The sequence below is a fragment of the Oncorhynchus clarkii genome, chromosome 12, assembly GCF_045791955.1.
Source record: "Oncorhynchus clarkii lewisi isolate Uvic-CL-2024 chromosome 12, UVic_Ocla_1.0, whole genome shotgun sequence".
Classification (NCBI taxonomy): domain Eukaryota; kingdom Metazoa; phylum Chordata; class Actinopteri; order Salmoniformes; family Salmonidae; genus Oncorhynchus; species Oncorhynchus clarkii.
Genome location: NC_092158.1, coordinates 68,843,554 through 68,861,204, shown reverse-complemented (window position 1 = coordinate 68,861,204; position 17,651 = coordinate 68,843,554). Strand labels below are relative to the sequence as shown.

Below are 17,651 nucleotides of genomic sequence, written 5' to 3'. Positions count from 1 at the left end.
AGAGGAATCTCCATAAGACGACATAAGTCAATTACTGACTGATAATTATAATCTCTGCTGAGAATTGCATGTTATAAATGGTTTTCACACTGAGACATCACAGCGAGACCTGTTTACATACATACACCCGCAATAACATCTGCTAAACACGTGCATGTGACAAGTAACATTTGATTTGATTGTTAATACCTTATTACAGTATTAGCTATATATCGTCACTCGTTGTGGACCAATATCTCTATCTAACATTTGTATGATACAAGATGGCCGCTGTTTTAATGGTGGGTGTTCAAACTCCTCCAAACCCCACAGAATGTGCAGAGGCGCCTGCAGATAATACAAGAACTTCTGACTATCCCCTGAAAGCCTGTGCAAAGTCAGACTCAGCAGCCTAACCACACATTCTGCATTCATTCCACTTCTCCATCTGAATGTGTTATGTAATCCAATTCCCAATACAGACGTGTTTTGGCACTGTTTGTGGATATGCGGATACTTTTGCATTGACTGTATGGATATGAGCATATATGTGCTCTGCATTCCTATTCCTTCTCTACTCAATTATTAAAAGCTCTTCCTATTTTTCTTTCTAGGGGACAGAGAGTTCAATGACAATGGCTTGTGAGCTACTTCCGCAACGAAGCTAAGGCATACCGAATCAACTCATTCTTTATAGTGAATCATTGTTTAGCCCAGATTGAGCCAATTCCCCTTCCCCTATAGTGTTCACTTAATAGTTTTAGAGGAGAGCGTTGTAAAGCAGACAGATTTGTCTCCGCTAGGACGGAGGAGTTGAGCCACGGCTCATAAGATAGTGAGGAGCACAGCTAAGCCAGGCTCAATAACTGCACCCTGCCTGCAGCAGCAGCAGAGCTCTTCAAAGGTAGGTGTCCTCAATCCCAGCTAGCCCCTCGGGGCCCCACTAACAGTGTATACTGCTTCTTGATGGGCCAGAGAGTCTGCTTACCTGGTCTTCCAGGCTTGATAAGATGCTGATCAAAAGACAAGGACCAGAGTTGTGGATTTGGTTTGCGATTCCTGGTGCTGTACTGCAGATAACTGTGTATCTGTTCCAAGGTTTTTGCTTTAACAGCCTTTTCAAAGAGAGAAAACAATTCCTCTGTGTAAAGAAATGGAGGCCGCGTTCTGAGCGTCTTGCACAAAACAAAATCAACTACTGGACATTTTAAGCCACAGATTGTCTGTACTCCCATAAATGCTGGGGCACTCTGTAGCCATATTGTCAGACATCCAGGGTGTTAATGTCTTCGTTAAGACTTAACACTCAGCGATAAAGAGTTCTGGCAGCATCTCCAACGTATAAAATATTCCACTGATAGAGTTGATTGATTCACTGCAGTCTTATTATGGTAGGAAGAAGTGTAAGGTCACTCAATTTTGGCATATTAGTCTAAATAAATCACAGGAAACCCAGGGGGAGGGAAATAAAAGCTGTTACATCCTCCACACCTTGGTCTTTAATTAGCTTTCCCCCGCCATTGGATCATCGATTAGTATGTAAGTAATTCTCATTTCTTGTGTTTGAACACACCAAGCATAATGTTGCTCTACTTGCATATCCTGCCCCTCCTCCTTTTCCTCCCATAGCATGTTCCTGGTTGCATAGGATGAATGTTGAAAGAAATTATTCTTAATCACTTTCAATTTTGAAAGATAAAGCTGAAGGGAACATGACCTGGGGATAATGTAGCCATTAGGCCTATTTTATTTTCTTGTTGTTACATTATGTGGCCTGATTTCACCCATAATGATATGGCATTAATATGTACTGCACTTGGAACCACTATTAAATGGGGAACACATTAAACAGTAACACCTTAACTTGAGATATATGGCACTTATAAGGCATTTACTACCAGTTAATCAGCAATTATGACACTATGTATAGACCTTAATTAGCCCTTTGCCCCCTTTTATTAAACATGACCCGTAGATGTGTGGATACAGGAACTACCGGGTTAAGTTTGTAATAATGGTAATTAGGATATTTCTTATACCATTCAATGGCATGTATTACAGTTGTTTTGTTGCACTGACCTGTTCGAAGAACTCATCCATGAAGTGATCCCGGTCAACCTGGACAACTTCTTCATCATCATCGCTGTCCTTAGCCTGAAACAGAAGAGGTGAGACACAAAATCAGTCCCCCATGCACTGCATATTGCTATTTATTGCTGATTGCGTATTTGTGACCTGTGCAAACCGCAGATAACACAGTACCACACTTGGCTATAGATCTCTCCTAACTGTTGGAAGGGTAATGAGTAAGGATGGAAGGGTAAGGAGTAAGAATGGAAGGGTAAGGAGTAAGGATGGAAGGGGGTAAGGGGTAGAGAATAAAAAGTAAAACCCTTGTATCCATACTGCTTGGGGACATGCATGGCAACCATTTAAGATAAAGCCACAAAAAAAGCCTTTGAAATATGTATTATATTTGCGCTGTCACTTCAAACAGTTCATGATATGAAGGGAGTGACTCTCAGGGGCTCCAGAGTTGCGCAGCGGTCTAAGTACCTGGTTCGAATCCAGGCTGTATCACATCCGGCCGTGATTGGGAGTCCCATAGGGCAGCGCACAATTGGCCCAGCGTCATCGGGGTTTGGCCGGGGTAGGCCGTCATTGTAAATAAGAATTTGTTCTTAACTGACTTTCCTAGTTAAATAAAGGTTAAATTATAAATTATATATATTTAAATAACACAAACCCTTACATAAATCCTCTTCGACTTAGAGTGATGCGAGCTGTGTGAACCGACCTCAAAGGGGTCAAGGACTAAGAGACAGTGAGAAAGAGAAGCTGTATACGAAGCTGTTGAAAATGGCAGGAGAATCGATGGAACACCTTACATTTGCGCTAAAATAATAAAGATGTGTCCTCGGCTTCTTGTCGCGCTAAGCGTTGATGAATTGCCAGAGGCCCATGGAGAGGGCCTGAGGTGTGCAGTGTTGGCAAAGTGGAGCGTGGGCCGTCTGCCATAGGGCAGCACACAGCTCATTCTGTTGCTGATACAGTATTATGGGCACTACAAATTATACACCCAACGAAAAAGGTGACACCAGGCAATAGATAGGGATAGATCACCCCGTGTGTATGCTGTATGGTCAAATTGATGAACTGTTTAGGCAATAGCTTGATGGGTATTTTTCCTATTTGCGTCAGAGAAGGGCAGAGTATTCATGTTCAATTAACAGACAAGCAACAGTTAGATCTAGGGCTCCATTTAATCTGTAGCGCTGAAGAGCTGCACTATAGCGCGATAGACATTTAAAGGCAATGTTCCCGCGTTAGCTAGGACTGCATTCACAGAAAACGCTACATATGTCGGCTCAATCTGAAATTACCTTTACATTTCAATCGCGCTATAACGCTAAACCTCAACGATACGGATTAAATCGAGCCCCTAGAGTGTTTTGTGACCTAATGGCAGTCATGTTGAATCACATTGTGAGTGGGAGAGAGGTTGACAAATCCATTTCACCTGGAGAAAAACAACAAATCGACAAGACCTCTACAGTGTTGTCTACTAAGTCCACACTACAAGAACAGTCATTGCTGAACAGCTTAGTCATAAACACAGCTAGTGGACACCTATCTATAACTGTTGGCAAACAGAGAAATGTACAAAATGGCAGCCATCTACTTGGGCACACTCTAGTCAACATATTCCCTTCACTCTTCATTGCTTCCTGTTTGCCTTTTGGCCAGAAGAATACAGGAGAGTTAAGTCATCTAAATCGCATCTCATGCCAAAAGATACAGCAGCAGACAAGTGTGTCAGGGAGACAATGTTTTTTCATAAGGGCATACGGGAGGGGAAAATAGCTCCAAGGAAGAGGCTGGATGCGTTGGGAGGCCTAGTCGAGTTGCTAGGTTTTTAACTAACGGACAGTTAACTATGTCTCCAGCGGTTGGGGCTGGCTTTGCCTTGGTTAGGGTTTAAAACATTTCCCTCCAGTGCCCACTTCTAACTAGCTAGCTCCACATCGAGGATGTGCAGTTCATGTTCCTGCCCTCGGATGAGAGTCCCCCACTCTGCCTTGTATGGTATGATGAGAGACGGTTCCTGGTTGGATCCCTCACTGTCCAATGTAATGTGATGCTAGTGTATATGGAGTGTGTGACAAAGGATTAATATAACTTCAGTGCACGGAGCTTTGATATTGATACACGCTGCAGTTATTGGAGGACACAGCGCCATTTAGCCATTTTTTGTTTTGTTTTTTCTCTCACCCCATTGTATAGATTTTTTTGTCATTTAAATACTTTTCTGAAAAACATTCCATGACAAATGGACCTTTTGTAATTTTGTTGCTCCATTTAAGCACATTATAGAGACTGTAATGTGTTGAGTTTCACAGTAGCTTTCAGGCTAATGAGCGGTGACTCACATTTGTGCTAACATTCACACAGGCAATATCAATGACCTACCATATTCGTATCAATTTCTCGCAATTATTTTCTGAAGCTTTTAGTAGCAGCTCAATTTAAATGGCCATTGCGATGCAGAAAAAAATTGCTGCGGTTATTTGATTGAATGAGATGTTGCTCAAATTTGGGTTAATGAGTCATTGGTTTCGCATCTCCATATGATCATCGAAGAGAAATATATATAGAATGTTCAATCAGAATAAACAACAGTCAGGCTTCCACAGAGAACCTGACAGACTCGCCTGAATCAGTTTAGGTTTCCCTTGGTTTTTATCAAAGGCTACAGATCTGGAACTGTGGTTCATCTGTCTGGTCCGTTTCATTCAGAAGGCCTTGGACTGGAGCATGTTGGAGTAAGATATGAACACGACTGATTGTGTGCAGTCGTGGCTGTGGCTGTGGTCATACGTGCATTGTGTCGTCCTCCAAGCTTTCATTGTGAAAGGGTATGGTTTCAACATACAGTCAATCAAAGTATTGATTATAATAGGACTACGGATACCACCAATCTGGATAATGCGGTAGATGTTTTTATACGTGTAAAGTAGCAAGTAAAAACCATATAGCAGACATAGTAATATACTATGCTTGCGATATAACTGCAGTGTTGCAAGTAAATAATTCATTTGATAAAAGATAGTGGCCTATTCCTAGATCATTTCCAATTAAGATCGCTGATGCAGATTTAACATTATAATCCATGTTGAAACTACCAAAAACTCGACCATTTCTTTCAGGGATCCCCCAATGGTTTGTTCACGATCAACTGCTCAGATTTCCTCCTTCCCAGAGCTGAAATATTCTGTCCATTTTCTATGTATTATTCATGGGATGATGGAGCAGCTTCTGCTGCATATTTCCCAGCCCACCATCTTCATGGCTCCCTGACTGTTACACTGCACAGATGCACACAATCTTAGCTGGGCTTATTTTATATAGATCATGATGTTGTAAGAGGTATCAATGTGTGTTAAATCCTAAGCATATAGCCTACACCTACGTATTGCACAAAAGGTGAATGTTTTTAAACTCAATCAATCTACACACAATACCCCATAATGTCAAAGAAAAAAAACTGTTTTCTTGAAATGTTGCACATTTTAGCAAAAAAATGAAATATCACATTTACATAAGTATTCAGACGCTTTACTCACTACTTTATTGAAGCACCTTTGGCAGCGATTACAGCTTCGAGTCTTCTTGGGTATGACACTACAAGCTTGGCACACCTGTATTTGGGGAGTTTCTCCCATTCTTCTCTGCAGATCCTCTCATGCTCTGACAGTTTGGATGGGCTTCAAAGGCATTTTCAGGTCTCTTTAGAGCTCTCCGATCGGGTTCAAATCCGGGCTCTGGCTGGGCCACTCAAGGACATTCGGAGACTCGTCCCGAAGCCACTCCTGCATTGTCTTGGCTGTGTGCTTAGGATTGTTGTCCTGTTGGAAGGTGAACCTTTGCCCCAGTCTGAGGTCCTGTGTGCTCTGGAGCAGGTTATCATCAAGGATCTCTCTGTACTTTGCTCCATTCATCTTTCCCTCGATCCTGACTAGTCTCCCAGTCCTTGCAGCTGAAAAAAATCCCCACAGCATGACGCTGCCACCACCAGGCTTCACCGTATGGATGGTGCCAGGTTTCCTCAAGACATGACACTTGGCATTCAGGTCAAAGAGTTCAATCATCTTGGTTTCATCAGACTAGATAATCTTGTTTCTCATGGTCTGAGAGTCCTTTAGGTGCCTTTTGGCAAACACCAAGTGGGCTGTCAAGTGCCTTTTACTTAGGAGTGGCTTCCTTCTGGCCACTCTACTAGAAAAACTTGATTGGTGGAGTGCTGCAGAGATGGTTGTCCTTCTGGAAGGTTCTCCCATCTCCACAGAGCAACTCTAGAGCTCTGTCAGAGTGACCATCGGGTACTTGGTCACCTCCCTGACCAAGGCTCTTCACCCCCGATTGCTCCGTTTGGTCAGCTCTAGAAAGAGTCTTGGTGGTTCCGAACTTCTTCAATTTTAGAATGAGACCACTGTGTTCTTGGGGTCCTTCAATGCTGCATAAATGTTTTGGTACCCTTCCCCAGATCTGTGCCTCGACACAATCCTGTCTCAGAGCTGTATAGACAATTCCTTCAACCTCATGGCTTGGTTTTTGCTCTGACATGTACTGTCAACTGTAAGACATTATATAGACAGGTGTGTGCCTTACCAAATCATGTCCACTCAATTGAATTTACCACAGGTGGACTCTAATCAAGTTGTAGAACATCTCAAGCATGATCAATGGAAACAGGATGCACAAGAGCTCAATTTCGAGTCTCATAGCAAAGGGTCTGAATACTTATGTAAATAAGGTATTTCTGTTTTTTATTTTAGCGACCACAATTTCTAAAAAACGTTTTTTACTTTGTCACTATGGGGTATATATGTATACCCTATGGGGTATATATATGTATATGGTAAGCCACACAAATATGTATATGGTAAGCCACACAAATATCTATATGGTAAGCCACACAAATATGTATATGGTAAGCCACACAAATATGTATATGGTAAGCCACACAAATATGTATATGGTAAGCCACACAAATATGTATATGGTAAGCCACACAAATATGCAAACGCTAACACACTTGCAGCATCACACAAAAGCATGTTGGCTTTATTTGAAAAGGCAAACACACATAAATGGATAAAGGCACCTTAATCCTGATATGTGACAGAGATTAAGTGAGAAATATATATTTCCTTACTTGTTTATATGTTTATATGACAAGTAGCTTTGATTGTAAAGGAGTCAGGTAACAACAAAGATATTCAGAATGTCCAAGATAGCTGACCTCTTCAGAGAGGCAATATCTTCTCATATTCCACAATGTCAGTGTTGTATTACAACTTGGAGTCTTTTCACCATCTCTTATCACATTAGCGTCTTACCTACACACTAACACAGACCCCTACTAAATCAATACAGCCATAAATAGCTGAGCTTGAATAGCTGCATTTGTTTGCTAGCGATCACCCTACAACACTGTGCATTGTTTGCGTATGTGTGTGTGCATACATGCTGGCTTTGAACTATGTGTTTAGCCAAGAAAAGAGAAGGATACCAAACATGCTTTTCACCCAGGGGTGTAGGACAGTCCTCTAGGACAGCAGTGCCGCAGGTTTTCCATTTCGTCCTTGCCCCTAATTGATCAGTTAATGTCACTGATTTCCCAGAGAGTCCACACACCTAGTAACACAGGTCTAAATCTGCCACTGATTTAAAAAAGCAAGAAACGAAAACCAGCAGCCCTTCATGACTCGAGGTCAGGCAGCACCTCTGTTTGACCCCATAACAATTATTAATTAAATATGGCAAATGTTATGCAGAAGCATTATGTTACGATGTGAGTAGCATATGTACCTCATTCACCCACTGTTGTCACTGCAAGGTAGATATAATCTGCAATCAATACTCTTGGCGCCGACCTAAAGTAAGACAGGGAGCACCCAACTTGTGTATTAAAATGTGTATTAAAATGTGTAGTGAAATGTGTATTAAACTGTGTAGTGAAATGTGTATTAAAATGTGTAGTGAAATGTGTATCAAAATGTGTAGTGAAATGTGTATTAAAATGTGTAGTGAAATGTGTATTAAAATGTGTAGTGAAATGTGTATTAAAATGTGTAGTGAAATGTGTATTAAAATGTGTAGTGAAATGTGTATTAAAATGTGTAGTGAAATGTGTATTAAAATGTGTAGTGAAATGTGTATTAAAATGTGTAGTGAAATGTGTATTAAAATGTGTAGTGAAATGTGTATTAAAATGTGTAGTGAAATGCGTCTTAAAATGTGTAGTGAAACGAGCAGCAGGGCTAATGCTAACTCGTCGCTAGCTCTGTTGCCAGATGCTTCTGAGGGGATCCTCATCACAAGCTGCAGCTATGTCGGCTAGGCTACAGCTATCTCATCTTGAACTGCTCAGCATTTTTACATTTCCACTTTTGTGTGTGTGTGTTGTCTACTCAATGTAGCTATATTTGGCTGTTTTCTTCCTTTACTCCTCCCAGGCTCTCCCAGCACTCCACCTGCATCCGGTTTCACCCGACGGGGGGAATGGCAGCCTCTCTAGCCCTTGCTTGCCAATGGGCAGATACGCTAGTTCACAGCTCATATCTTCAATATGAGAGGTATGCGCATACTAATGATAAGTGGCCAAGGGGCAAAACATTCCACGACAACAGATATTCGTGAGGAGAGAGAGCACGTAGGTAGGTATGGTATGAATAGTTGCATATATGAGCAGGTAAATCTGCTAGGACTATGTTTAATGGAATGGAGTTAAGATATGGAATTCAACTGATAGGAATGTGACTACAATAGTGCATAACATGCCTGGGCTGCAGAGATAAGGTTTGAGAGAGGTTTGCTGCAGTAACATCAGCAACAGGATCTATATAAAGAATGAATATCTTTCGATTGTGTTACAGCTGGTACTAGATTGATCAATCACATGGACAACAATGGTACAACATAGACACTGGTTTGTTTGAAGAGTTTTTGAGGAAATGAAATGCTAATTATTTAGCAGAGAATAGACATCAAAAGATGCTGTGAGGTAAGATATGGTTGAATACGGTTAGACATGGTTGGTGGAATCAGATGGGGTTCCAGAACGATCCACAGAAGTGTACCGCTCACTTGCTTGTGGCAATGGATTGTTGTAACAGCTGGACTAAACAAACCATCACGCTAGGATTCAGGTTACACTGGACAGGCTAAATGCCTAAACTGGCTAATCAGGGCTTGAACCAAATCCATATTTAATCTAATGTTAAGTAGGGCCTATAACTAATGTAGACCCTTTAGCTGAAGCTAACCCCAGACAACCTCATCTTCACTGTACACATTATTCTGAGTTACAACAGGCAGCAGAAAGGATTTGATAGAAATGTAATGGATGCACAGTACTTCCACCACTGCCCTCCCTTCAGATTTACCAGAACATTCAAAAACACATTCATTGCTAGGTGTGAATGCAACCTCATAGTGTTCAGAGCAGTACATAAAGCATTGCACATCTGGGAGATAGGCCTCTTGAGGGCACCACATAGAAATGCTGTCGCTCTGAGAAATGTAGGGCATGCCTAATACACCTGCCATGTGAGTCTCAGTTAGTCTGGCTATAGAATATAGAACCGTACACGGTTCTAAACTGTTTATGGAGCTATAAAGTCGCCCTAGTTAAAAGTGTGTGTACACTGCGTGTGATCCAACAACGTACACAATCGCATTTCAACTGGGTAACCCACATGAGGAAGCCCTGTCTGTGTCCCCCTCGCCCCCTCTAAATAGCCAGCCGCGTCCAGATGCACGCCAGCGACTCGTGACACAATGAAACTTTAAGCGACCACAAAGCTAGCCGTGGGGGGTTCTCTGTATCGCAGACTGTAGCACGCCTTTTCAAGTAGTTCATTCATTATTTTCATGGAGATACAATGCTAGGCAGGAAGCATGAATTTGAATGTTGTGTCACTGGATGTCCTGTAAAAAAAGAAAAAGCTAGCCTTCAATGGAGATGTAGTCATTTAAAAACCTTCAATAGGCCTATCCCTCACACCAGAGAAATGACTATGTACTGTACAGTATGTTGTACTACAGGCAATGTTACCCTTATGGAGTGATACATAAAGGCAAATCATCTGAAATGTATACTAAAGCATTTTAAACAGTACAATTAATTACCTCCAATACGTCTTGTGTAATAAATGATCCCCGCCTCATTAGAACACCACTACACATGTTGGTCGAACGTAAACGCTGAAAAATGTACACCATCTCACTCGCTATTACATAGGCAAATATTGAATCCATCGCTTATTCATCAAGCCGTTGACAGCCTAACCAGCGGTTTTGGATCTAGGGGCAGGGGAGCTTCCCTCTACGGATATTGTTTTCTTGGTGGAGGAGAAGGGAAGTTACAATGCCGTTGTCCATGGGATCACACGAAGCTATGACATGTTGGCCCTGCAGTAGAAATGTCTACATATAATATAACATGCAATATCACTCTCTGCTTTGCTTTTGTGAGTGGATGGATGAGTGGATGGATGAGTGGATGGATGGATGAGTGGATGGATATGTGGATGGATGAGTGGATGGGGGAAGAGAGTATGGATGCATAGAATGTGAGTATTATGTATGTGTGTATATGTGTACCTTTGATGTGTATTTACGTGTGTATGTGTAGCATTGTACGTGTGTATTTATGTGGATGTGTATTTGTCTGAAGTGTTATTCACAAAACTCCAGTCTGGATCTCTGAGAATGCCTAAACACACAAGTATTGATTATCTCCTAAAAACACACACCCTAGAAAACAGCCCAAGCACATTTGAAATGCAGAATTATATTCTTGCAACGTTCTTGAAAACCATTTGAAACTGAAGGCTCGCAAAACGATCATATTGAGTAAATCATATTTAGCAGCTCAAAAAACAACAACTGAGACTTTTATGGGAAATATTGCAGCAACCATCATCCGTGATCGCCTGCTAGCCTGCGGACAGCATAGGATCCACCAGGAATAATGTGAGTAGCATCCGGACAGCTACCAAACAGAGGCAGTGAGTGTATCAGTTCAACCACAGAGGAAGGATGCATACTGCTGCGATCCCTGCTGCTGATGCTATAACAAACGGGCTGCTGGGAGGATGGATGGATTGATAGGGCCCATGCATGTGCAGATGTTTGGTCATACAGCTTATAAACCTATTTGTGCAAATATGTACACATATGTGTATATGAGTGTGTTTATGTGCATATTAATTGGATTAATTTGACTGACTGCACTTTGACAGCTAAAGCCCTGCGGCAAAGATGGAGCTATGGTGAGTGTGGATGAGGAGGATGAGGAGCAGAGGGGATGGGATGAGAAAGATAGAGTGAGGCAGAATGTGAGAGAGAGATCGAGAGAAAGGGCCAAGAGAAAAGAGAGAGTGGCTGTGGGGGAGGGGACAGAGGAGAGAGAGAGCGAGAGAGAGAGCGGGGGATGGGAGGAAGAGGGAGGGAGAGAGAGATCCAGGGAGAGAGAAGGAGAGGGAGATGGAAAGAGGGAGGGAGAGAAATTGGAAAAGGGGGGAGGGGAAGAGAGGAGAGAGTCTGTAGCTAGCTAACACACATGATGCAGGTTTAACAGCATCTGTTACCTACAAAAAATCTCATTGCTCCCAGCACAGGGGATCAAACATCCGTTGTGACCCTACCAGGGGTCGCCCATTTCATACGTCCTCCCACCCCCAACGCCATCCTTCTGCATCCACGACACACAACTCCCTGTCAGGGAGAATTACATAAGCCTGGGTGACCTCAGGTGTCGGGGTGAATACAAATGCCATGAGCACCTTGCCCAACCCTTAGTCCATCTGTACTGGGAGAGGAAGAAGCCATTGTAGAGAGAGAGAGAGACGCCCCCTGTCCGCCGTTACTGCCCATGTCTTTTGGGCCTGGTAACAACATGAACTAATGTCCCAATGTAGTACACAGGGGTTAGGGTTAGACTTGGGGGGTTGAGTGGTGGCAGGAGAGGTAGAGGGCATGGAGAGGAGAGAGATGAAATAAAGAGCCCTGATGTATACACACGTCAACCCTCATCCACTTCATGTCCATCTTTTGTCAATCCATGTTCACTTTTCCACTTCCAGGGCTATAAAAAGCATAGATTGTCCATGTTCCTTTATCAACCGTCATTCTGATGCTTTGAGGGGGCCAGGGGAGAAAATGGAAGCGAGCTGTCTTTTTTATGGCTCATAATGGAGGGGGGAAGGATGGAGGATGGAGGAGGGGATGTTTAGATAGAAATAGATGCTGTGGCTTCCAGACTGACTCAGCGAAAACTCAGGGGAGTGTCTTAAGTGAAGTAACAAACAAGGTCAGGATGTGATGAGCGAGCTGCACTGGCTGCCAAACCTGGGCTACAGGCAGCACCCACAGGCTCACAGAGAGAGAGAGGGAGGCTCCAGTAGAGGGACACAGGTTCTGTCCCGATTCTCCACCCTTCTCCCAAAGTGTGCACTTCACACACACCACGGTAGAAACTCCCGCCAGTCTACGTTTACACCACTCCAATGCGTTTCAGTCCATGACAGGAAGTGCACACTTTGGGAGAAGTGTGGAGAATCGGGACGCACATCACTAATCCATCAATACTATGCACAGTCATGTCAACCGCTCTTCCCAGAGTATTTTGCACTGTAAGATCCACTGTACTGCGCATCCCCCAGAATCCTGAAATATAATTAGTGACAAATGGTAAAGTATTAATCTTATATTTAAGCAATAAGGCTCGAGGGGGTGTGGTATATGGCCAATATATCATGGCTAAGGGCTGTTCTTATGCACGACGCAACGTGGAGTGCCTGGATATACCTCTTAGCCATGGTATATTGGCAATACACACTATATATACAAAAGTATGTGGACAACCCATCAAATTAGGGGATTGGGCTATTTCAGCCACACCCGTGTATAAAATCTTGCACACAGCCATGCATTCTCCATATACAAACATTGACAGTAGAATGGCCTTACTGAAGAGCTCAGTGACTTTCAACAAGTCAGTTCATCAAATTTCTGTGGCCGAGCAGCCGCACACAAGCCTAAGAATCACCATGCGCAATGCAAAGCGCTGGCTGGAGTGGTATATCAAGCTTCACCATCTGGCTGTCTGACCGACAAATCTGGGTTTGGCGGATTCCAGGAGAACGCTACCTGCCCTTAGGCATAGTGGTTCTGGCTTGGCCCCTTAGTTCCAGTGAAGGGAAATCTTTACGCTGTGGAAACAGTTTGGGAAGCCGCTTTCCTGTTACACCATGAAAATGCCACCGTGCACAAAGTGAGGTCATACAGAAATGGTTTGTTGAGATCGGTGTGGAATAACTCGACTGGCCTGCACAGAGTCCTGACCTCAACCCCATCAAACACCTTTGGGATGAATTGGAATGCCGACTGCAAGCCAGGTCTAATCGCCCAACATCAATGCCCAATCTCACTAATGCTCTTGTGACTGAACGGAATCAAGTCCCTGCTGCAATGTTCAAACATCTTGTGGAAAGCCTTCCCAGAAGAGTGGAGGCTGGCTGATGTAGCAGCAATGTGGGGACCAACTCTGTTTAATGCCCATTATTTTGGAATGAAATGTTCGACGAGCATGTGTCCACATACTTTTGGTCATGTAGTGTACCACAAACCCCAAAGGTGCCTTATTGCTAGTTTAAACTGGTTACCAGTTTAAAGCGAGGTCCAATGTAATTAGAGCAGTAAAAATAAATGTTTTGTCATACCCGTGGTATACGGTCTGATATACCACGGGTGTCAGCCAATCAGCATTCAGGGCTCGAACCACCCAGTTTATAATTTACTTTGTGGAACGGGTTAGGGGTTAAAGTAACTAATGAAAAAGGGCTAATCGAAAGGTTGAGTGTCGGCTGAGCCATATCTCTAAAACCCTAACACAAAATGACAATCTTCTAATTCCCCTTTAAATTAATTTATAAAACCTTAACCTGACTATCACTATCAGTTTTTATCAGACGTTTGTGTGTTATCAACAAGTATGATAAGAGGAGTAGAAATATTGCCAGAGGTGTTTTTGGAAACATGTGGCACGGTGCTAAGTTCAAACTCAATTTAGACCCTCTCTGAACAGCACGCAAAGCCCCCAAAATACATTTAGACTTACTTAAATTCACTTCATCCTCATTTAACCAAGTCTCTGGTCTCCCTCAGGGAATCACAGCGGAGAAATGGAAACAGGTTCGTGAGGCTGCCAGGACGTTTTTAGGGCATTGTACATGACCAATTCCCAGAATTCAATGAGTCATGTAATCAAAATATAAAACGGTGAATGATGGGAGGATTTAACAAATCTGGGATTGCGTGTTTTAAATGATCTCGCATCACGTAGCCTAGGAACTAGTGTCTACCTAGATTATACTTCATCCTGTTGTCATATGCTCTAATGTCAACTGTTAATAACAACTGCATGACCACTTCTGTCATATGTTATTAGATGCGTCATAAGAGTCTACATACCAGATGATATTACAGGGTGTTATGTCATTTACTAACCTCTGTGTCACATTGTTACATTGAATGGAATGATGGGCGTCATAACCGTTACATGCCGTTATAGAGTGTTCACAGACACCTTAAGTAAAGTGAGCTTCATTCGAGGTGTTATAAAACAGTTATGCATGTGGCTGCTCCACAGGATAAATTGAGAATCACCCAACGTTACCATTCAAAGGACCTCCAAGAAACTATGGCAAATGGGAGCACAGATGTATTCAGGATTATACATTTTTGTTATATATAGAAATAAAAAAAAGAAACCTAATACCAACAACTTGCCAAAACACAAGAATGTTCTAATAAAACGGAAGCAAATAGAATTTTACAACATCAAGGTTGCTGGAGCACACCAGGATTATCCTAACATTATAATGGAGATGGTCCCCACTCTTATGGGACGGCTTTCCACTAGATGTTGGAACATTGCTGCAGGGACTTGCTTCCATTCAGCCACAAGAGCATTCGTGAGGTTGGGCACTGATGTTGAGTGACTAAGCCTGGCTCGCAGTCAGTGTTCCAACTCATCCCAAAGGTGTTAGATGGGGTTGAGGTCAGGGCTCTGTGCAAGCCAGTCAAGTTCTTCCACTCTGATCTCAACAAACCATTTCTGTATGGACCTCGCTTTGTGCATGAGGGCATTGTCATGCTGAAACAGGAAAGGGCCTTCCCCAAACTTTTACCATAGAATCATCTAGAATGTCGTTGTACGCTGTAGTGTTAAGATTTCCCTTCACTGGAATTAAGGGGCCTAGCCCGAACCATGAATAACAGCCATAGACCATTATTCCACCTCCACCAAACTTTACAGTTGGCACTATGCGCTGGGGCAGGTAGAGTTCACCTGGCATCCGCCAAACCCAGATTCGTCCGTCAGATAGCCAGATGGTGAAGCGTGATTCATTACTCCAGAGAACACGTTTCCACTGCCCCAGAGTCCAATGGCGGCAAATTTTACACCACTCCAGCTGACGCTTGGCATTGCACATGGTGATCTTAGGCTTGTGTGCGGCTGCTCGGCCATGGAAACCCATTTCATGAAGCTCCTGACGAACAGTTTGGAATTCGGTAGTGTTGCAACCAAGGACAGATGATGTTTATGCGTTACGCGCTTCAGTACTCGGCGGTCCCGTTCTGTGAGCTTGTGTGGTCTACCACTTCACGGCTGAGCCGTTGTTGCTCCTAAATGTTTCCACTTCACAATAACAGCAGTTACAGTTGCTGTTATTGTGTTTTTATTGCTTTAGGCCCATGACAACTACCTTGGAACCTGAGACCATCCTCCAGGCTTTCCTGCCACAAGGGCTCCTGTTGGACCCTGGCTTTTCTGTGACAACGTTTTTGATGGCCTACCATGGTTACTGATGTCTCCACATTTGTCGCCGTTTGCCCGGTCTGTGCACAGAACAAGACTCCTCTGCAAGTTCCGGCTGGTCTCCTCCTACCTCTGCCGGTCCCTCACTGTCCCTGGTCTCACATCTCCCTGGACTTTGTCACAGCTCTCCCCCCCATCGGATGGCAACACCGCCATCCTGACCGTTGTGGACTGGTTTTCCAAAGCCGCTCACTTCATTCCTCTCCCCAAGCTACCCTCTGCCAAAGAGATGGCCCAGCTCATGGTGCAGCACGTCTTCCAGATCCATGGACTGCCAGTTGACATGGTCTCCGACCGGTGTCCTCAGTTCTCATCCTGGTTTCGGAAGGCGTTCTGCACCCTCATTGGGTTGTCGGCCAGCCTGTCCTCCGGGTTCCACCCCCAATCCAGCGGCCAGCCTGTTTCCCATCTCCTAAGTCATTAGCCCCTCTGCTGTTCGTCTTCTGTTGCCCCGTACCCTTCGTATACATCCCACCATTCATGTGTCCAGAGATAATCCATGTCTCACAGCCCGTTGTCTCCTGTTGCCAGTTCGTTTTGTTTGTGAAATCTACTGCTGTTTGTTCCCCTGCTCCTGCCTGTTTCTTGCTCTTGTTTTCTAGTCCTTTCCTGTTTTGACCGTTCTGCCTGCCCTGACCCTGAGCCGGCCTGCCGGTCTGTACTTTGCCCCACCTCACTGGATTATTGACCCCTGCCTGCCCTGACCTGTCGTTTGCCTGCCCCTGTATTAGAAATAAACTTTTGTTTCTACGACACTGTCTGCATTTAGGTCAAACCTGAAATGTGACAGTATCAGGTTGGGTGAAGAAGGAGTTGGGTTCTGTAAATTTGGTCAAAGTATCCAGAAGTGGACATGTGTTGATTGTTTGTGTGTTTTCTTCCCAAAGGAGTGATCTCCCTGAGTGTTCAAGTAGATCCACTGAAGTTGAGGATCCCCTGTGTCTGCGATGCACGCCGTTTGGCACAACACAGACCCAGTGGCGAGCACGAGACTGAGGAGACTCTGTCTGTTTAGATGCAGAGTGTTTGCGGTATATAAGTTATCCCATGAGAGCTTTTGTTCTGAACACACCACAGTGTTTCGGTGCCAAGTTTATGGTCATGATGCAGCAGTATGTAGGAAGGAGATTCCAAGGTGTGAGAAGTGTGCAGGTGGACATGAGACAAAGTGGAGTCCTTCAATTGTGGGGGTGGCCATGTAGCTGGGGATTAGAAATGTCCTGTGCGAGTGAGACCTTTTTTAAGTTTCCAGGGTGAGGGTAGTGCAGAAAGTGTTATATGCTGAGGCAGTGAGGAAAGTAGAGGATTGTGGGCAAAGGGTGAGGGAGCCTGAGAGTATTAGGTAGTAGGCCAGTACAGTGACCCAAACAGTTTGCGCTTTATTCAAGTTGGCTTCTTGGCGTTTATTGCAATGGTCATTAATTGTACCGCACAGATGGAAAAGGAATCCCAGAAGATTGAATTGGTAGTAGCAGCAGCAGAGTTTTTGGGCTGTCATAGATTTTAATGCAGAAGAACCACAGGGGGTTTTGAGAGAAGGGGTTTCAGCCTCCCAGGCCGACGGCCTGGTGTATGATCTGTTAGGGCAATTGTAGTGGAAAGGTGTGGTGGGAATAGTGGTATGTATGTAGGGTTAGATGGTGGTGCAATTTCCTTTTTTCCCCATTTCCTTTTAAAAAAAAATTTGCGAACAAATGGTTAATGCACTTTCTGAACTGTG

At 43.7% G+C, this 17,651-nt stretch overlaps 1 protein-coding gene across 1 annotated transcript in view; it reads right to left on the bottom strand.

Annotated features, from left to right (window-relative positions):
* Nucleotides 1–17,651, bottom strand: part of LOC139422190 (syntaxin 1B) — a 51,380-nt gene that overhangs the window by 21,472 nt on the left and 12,257 nt on the right. The window contains exon 2 of the mRNA XM_071173352.1: nt 2,059–2,133. Coding sequence (XP_071029453.1) covers nt 2,059–2,133 — 75 coding nt within the window. The remainder of the gene's footprint in view (nt 1–2,058; nt 2,134–17,651) is intronic.